This window comes from Capsicum annuum, chromosome 3 (assembly GCF_002878395.1).
Source record: "Capsicum annuum cultivar UCD-10X-F1 chromosome 3, UCD10Xv1.1, whole genome shotgun sequence".
Classification (NCBI taxonomy): Eukaryota; Viridiplantae; Streptophyta; class Magnoliopsida; order Solanales; family Solanaceae; genus Capsicum; species Capsicum annuum.
This window is the reverse complement of record NC_061113.1, coordinates 15,147,354-15,153,147: the sequence shown is the minus strand read 5'-3', so window position 1 is coordinate 15,153,147 and position 5,794 is coordinate 15,147,354. Positions and strand designations below refer to the sequence as shown.

Here is a 5,794-nt window from a genome sequence, read left to right as displayed (position 1 = left end):
TAAATATTATCCTATAGTATAGAGTTGCCATGCAATTAAATTAAATTTTTATTGCATAGATTAAATAGTATAAAATGACTCAAACTATGCTTAATCAGGCAGGCCTATTGAAATCTACAGGAGCTAAATTAACTAGAGGAGACCCTCCTCAACTCTCCCTCGGTGTGCATCAATAAGATATTGCTTAGCGGTTTTCGATTTGTTGGTTTTTCGTCCTTAACGGTTCGATTTTCGATTTACCCGATAAGAAAATACTCATAAAATAAAAATAGTAGTAACTAACATAAAAAAAAAAAAAATGAATCTTAGTTGCAACCGAAAATCTTACATGATCTATTTTAATTTACTAGAATCTTTATGTTTGAACTAAATATTATTAGGAGAAATTAAGAGTTTGTATAATTGAAATAATAATTTGTTGATTTGTAGAAACTAAAGAGAAATTAAGAGAAATATATAATAAGTCATATATATATATATATATATATATATATATATATATATATAGAGATAAAAAAATAAAAATAGAGATAAATGAGATACGAAAAAAAAACCCAATAATATTTTTTTATAAAACCATTAAAAAATCGTTAACCTAATAACAATAAATCAATAATATTTTTATCGGTTCGGTTAATCGGTCGGTTCGATTTTTGCACACTCCTACCCCACCCCCAACCCCAACCCACCACCACCACCAAATTAAGTATATATGGTCATTGGTAATTCCAGCTTATAGCAAGAATATTTCTCCTTTGTTTCAAATACCAAACCTTTGGAACAAATATGTCAGGCACTGAAGAATTTACAATGGATTATGATCCATTCAAGGAAATTAAAGCTTTTGATGATACAAAAGCTGGTGTTAAGGGACTAGTTGATGCTGGAATTGTTGAGATTCCAATTCATTAGGCCACCTAATGAATGTGCTGAGTTGAAAATGTCCAAGTCAACTCAACAGATTCCAGTCTTGGATCTCAGTGGCATACAAGTTCAAGATCGACGTAAGCAAGTTGTTGATGAAATAAGGGAAGCATCAGTGAAGTGGGGGTTTTTCCAACTGATAAATCATGGTGTTCCTCCAAGTGTATTGGAAGGAATGATTGATGGAACTCGTAAACTTCATGAACAAGATGCTGAGTTAAAGAAAGAGTACTATTCGCGTGATCTAATGGGAAAGAGAGTTAGATACGAGAGCAATCCTCTTATATATCTATCTATTCGTGCACACTTGAATTGCTCTTCTATATCAGTTCTGTCTTGTTAAAAATTTGTTAGATGTTTCCTAAAGATTAGAATTGTTGCATTTTAGTAAGATCAGTTTACTTGTTTTATTTATGTATGTTCTTGGCTTTGCAGAAAATCTAATATGAGAAGCAGAGAGGTTGATTATCTAGCTGTTTTTTTTTCCAACATAGATTCTTTTTTTTGTGTGTACAAGTTAATTGTCATGTTATACATGAGAATATTCAAGAACCTCATATCAACCGAAAATGTAAAGATAGGAAGGCACTGACTGGTATATTCAAGAAGGCTGTAAATGAAACTTGGGTAGAATACGTTTTGTAACACGCTAGGCATGATTAATATCTACTCTTGTATCTTTGATTGAGGTGACAATATGAGTATGACCACCTTAAAAGCCCTGGAATGTGCCAAAGGACAAACATTGGTATGCCACTACTACCCGGCCTGTCCACAGCCAGACCTAACTCTTGGTACCGATAAGCACTCAGATCCTGTCTTCTTCACGATCTTGCTTCAAGATCAAAGTGGTGGCCTTCAAATCATGCATAATAACCAATGGGTAGCTGTTGAACCAATTGAACGAGGTTTAGTTGTTAATGTTGGTGACTTTCTTCAGGTTTGCAACAAAACACGGCTTTTATGTCTCATTTATCTTCATTTTTTAGCAAATTGTTGACTTATATCTTAGTCTTATTTTGTAACAGATCCTGTCAAATGACAAGTTTGTAAGCGTAAATCATAGAGTCCTAGCAAGTAAGACAGGACCAAGGATGTCAGTGGCATGCTTCTTCACTAGTGCTGAACCTTCAAAGATGATTGGTCCAATCAAAGAGTTCACATCAGAAGAAAATCCTCCACTATATAAAGAATTTCTTGTGAGCGATTACACGAAGATGTTTCTCACCAAGCCACTTGATAAGTCTAGTCTTGATTTTTTCAATCTAGTCTTGATTTTTTCAGACTGTGAAGAGGAACCAGGCACCATTTCGCCAAGCAGCAGTGAACATCAATAAAATATTTATGCAGAACAATTTCCAAGTTTTGTTTGTTGTACAATAATGTTTTACAAATGACTTCTGAAATTATCTGAACGCTAAAACCTTTTTGTTATGCTGCTGTTTACTTCCAAACCTCATGCATACTTCTGCTGTTTACTTTCAAACCTCATGCATACTTCATTTTTCTTCTTTTGGTTCATCGTCTCGACTAACCTATGCAGATGGAAAATAGATCACCTTTAAGATAGTAAATTAGGATCAATTTTATATGTGATCCATTAAATATATCGGTTTTGTGCAAATAAGCTTTTCTCCGGGGAAAAGAAATGGGACGTGAATGAGATTCAGACATTCAAAATATAGTGACACCACCTTCTCCACTTTATGTCCATAAATCATCATGCAAATTGAAATTTTAATATTAAAATGCATAATAACACCAACATATCAAGAGTGATGAAAAAGTTAAACCCCCTAAACTATCACCATTTTAGAAGTTTTGTGAACATTCAATAGTTACCTAAACTCACAAAATGGTGATCGTTTAACGGTTCTCAGTTCACAACCTATTCACTCATATACTATTACTTTAACCCAAATCTTTTAGTTAATAATTTTTATTAATTAACAATAGAAATCTTCAACTTTTATCATGTTCCGTTTTAGTTTTCAAATGCTAAATTCATCCACTTCTAACTATAGATTAAAAAAAGTTCAACTTTCGATATGCGAAAATGAAGAAAATTCCACGATTCCCAACCTAAGAAGTAACAACTGATGACAAGAAAAGGTCTTAATTACCTTTCCTTTTGAAAGCCCTACTAAATCATGCAGGTGTGTTGAAATGTAATGGAGCTAAATTTACTAGAGGGGACCCCACCTCTGAACCCCCCCCCCCCCACCCCAACAACCACCTTCTGTGGTCATTGGTGCATCCAGGTTAAAGAAGAAATATCTTTCTTTTGTTTCTAATAGCAAAGTTTTGGAACAAATATGTCAGGCACTAAAGACTGTCAAGCTGAGTTTACAATGGATTATGATCCATTAAAGGAAATGAAAGCTTTTGGTGATACTAAAGCTGGTGTTAAGGGACTAGTTGATGCTGGAATAGTCGAGATTCCAAGAATTTTCATTAGGCCACCTAATGAACGTGCTGAGGAGTTGAACATGCGCAAGTCAACTCTGCAGATTCCAGTGGTGGATCTCAGTGGCATACAAGTTCAAGATCGACGTAAGCAAGTTGTCGATGAAATAAGGGAAGCATCTGAGAAGTGGGGTTCATACACTTGTATAGATATATAGATAGGAAGGCAACTGACTGATATATTCGTGAAGGCTTTTAAATGGAACTTGGGTAAACTATTTCTGTAACAAGATTTTGGATATGGAGAATTCTACACCATCTAGGTGTTTTTTGTTTCAGCAGTATTCTTACAATTTTCTTTCTGTAAAGGGCACAATTGTTTTGACATGCATGTTAGATTAGAATATCTTATATCGTTATTATATTCTGTAACTTTGTCCAGGAAAACATCCCTGGAGTACATAAATCATGCCACAGAACTAGGGGAAACTCTTTTTGCTTTACTATCAGAAGCTCTTGGCCTAAAACCAGACCACTTGAAAGCCTTGGAATGTACAAAAGGACAAGCAGTTGTATGCCATTACTATCCAGCATGTGGTGCTGATAATCATACAGATCCTGCTTTCCTTGCCATTCTGCTGCAAGATCAAATTGGTGGCCTTCAAGTCATGCATAATAACCAATGGGTTGATGTTGAACCGATTGAACATGGTTTGGTTGTTAGTACTGCTGACTTTCTTCAGGTTTGCAACAAGACACAACTTTTTTTTTTATTTTTTTCACAAATTGTTACTTATCTCCTAGTCTGTTTTGTAACCGATCCTATCAAATGACAAGTTTGTAAGTGTAAATCATAGAGTTGTAGCGAATAAGATAGGACCGAGGATGTCAGTGGCATGCTTCTTCACTGGTGTTTTTGAACCTCCAAAGATGTATAGTCCAATCAAAGAGCTCATATCGAAAGAAAATCCTCCACTATATAAAGAATTTCTTGTCAGTGATTACATCACAAAGTTTTTCTCCAAGCCACTTGATAAGTATGGTCTTGATCTTTTCAGACTCTGAAGAATAACCAGGCGTCATGTCGCCTAGCATCAGAGAAAAGTATCAGAATTTATACAGAACAACGGCAAAGTTTGTGATTTGCTGCATAGTATGAGTAATTAACTAAGGGCACTTCTTTTTAAATTCTTATTTGCACTTACTAAGTATACTTGTAGCCATGAAGTTCACAGACACCTACTTGCCATGGCGAAGTCAAAAAATTTCATCAAGGGTGTTCAAGAATTAATATATAGGTATCGAGAGTAATTTGTGACCTATATAGTTCATATAATTGTCTATATATACAGTATAATTTTTCGACAAAGGGTGTTCAACTGACCATCTTTCAGTTTATGTGGCCACTCTACTGCGGCTTGCATTTTCTACTTTTACACCTAATGGTTTGCTTCATTCCTTTACAATGAGGCGACCATGGTTTTCACCTCGATCCTTATGAAAGCGGTCGATATACTATCCATGCTGTTCTGCATTACGAGCTAGGATTTTAAGGTTACGAGTTCTGAATTCTGACCCCACTTTGTGGGAATATAGTTTGTTGTTGAGTTCTAAATTCTAGAAAAAAACAGTTTGTTGGGTTTTGGATAGGTTATTTGTACATATTAAGTGAATTTTTAACACTCGTTTAGTTGAGGAACAAGTTACTCAGAGATTGTAATTCCACCCTAAATGTGGAATAAAAATAACACTAAATCCAGGCATAACTAATCACGGATAAGTTATTACGTGATTTTATCGCAACCAAATATGGAATAAACTCATCGCAAAATTAATTCCAAATTTAGTTATCCCTTATCTCTCGTATCAAACGAGATATGAATAAGATTCCTCAACCCTCAATTAAAGGTTCAAGTTTGAAACTTGAGTATGAAAAACTATAGCAGAGAGCCGTCCCCGTTAAAGGCCTACACGAATCCTGATTAGTCGGAGCCCAATGCATATAGAAATGGAATCCACTAGAACCCTTTACTTCTCTTTGGAAGAAGGCCTTATGTGGCTAATATATGTCAATCTTGTAGGGACACTGATACAATATTGCATTTGACTATAAATGTGCCTTTGTATTGGACTTTCAAGTCTACAAATTAACCTTAATCTTTTAGGTAGGGAATGGATGTGGTAATATCAAAACTCAAAAGTCAATATTGGAACTTTCTTAAAGTCCCCTCACTCATTAAAAAACTCCAATTGACACCTTTTTATAAAAAATCAATATGTAGGAATTCCAGTATTAAATTGGAGGCTAAATCTTTGCCTTCAACGCGGTTGAAAATGTTGGCGTGCTATAACCTACTATAGAGTATGATAAATATCCTATTGCATAGCTAAGAATAAAATATTGTGGCATCCAATTAAATTAAACTTTAATGAAATATGGTACTTTAGAAAAGAAGTTCTTAAA

General features: G+C 34.6%; 2 protein-coding genes and 1 pseudogene across 2 annotated transcripts; all 3 read left to right on the top strand.

Moving 5' to 3' along the window:
- Nucleotides 1-786: 786 nt before the first annotated feature.
- Nucleotides 787-1,267, top strand: LOC124896583 (1-aminocyclopropane-1-carboxylate oxidase homolog). The gene is made up of 2 exons (XM_047408160.1): nt 787-891; nt 962-1,267. The coding sequence occupies exons 1-2, from the start codon at nt 787-789 to the stop codon at nt 1,265-1,267; spliced, it is 411 nt and encodes a 136-aa protein (XP_047264116.1).
- A 354-nt stretch (nt 1,268-1,621) lies between these two features.
- LOC124896582 (1-aminocyclopropane-1-carboxylate oxidase homolog 7-like) lies at nt 1,622-2,261 on the top strand. The gene is made up of 2 exons (XM_047408159.1): nt 1,622-1,864; nt 1,953-2,261. Exons 1-2 carry the CDS (start codon nt 1,622-1,624, stop codon nt 2,259-2,261), a joined length of 552 nt encoding a protein of 183 aa, XP_047264115.1.
- A 978-nt stretch (nt 2,262-3,239) lies between these two features.
- Nucleotides 3,240-4,395, top strand: LOC124896581 (annotated as a pseudogene).
- Nucleotides 4,396-5,794: the final 1,399 nt, after the last annotated feature.

Coding starts and splice junctions, on each gene's coding strand:
- LOC124896582 (XM_047408159.1), top strand. CDS start 1,622: ATGAGTATGACCACCTTAAAAGCCCTGGAATGTGCCAAAGGACAAACA. Junction 1,865..1,952: donor ATGTTGGTGACTTTCTTCAG/GTTTGCAACAAA, acceptor ATTTTGTAACAG/ATCCTGTCAAATGACAAGTT.
- LOC124896583 (XM_047408160.1), top strand. CDS start 787: ATGTCAGGCACTGAAGAATTTACAATGGATTATGATCCATTCAAGGAA. Junction 892..961: donor GACTAGTTGATGCTGGAATT/GTTGAGATTCCA, acceptor TCAACTCAACAG/ATTCCAGTCTTGGATCTCAG.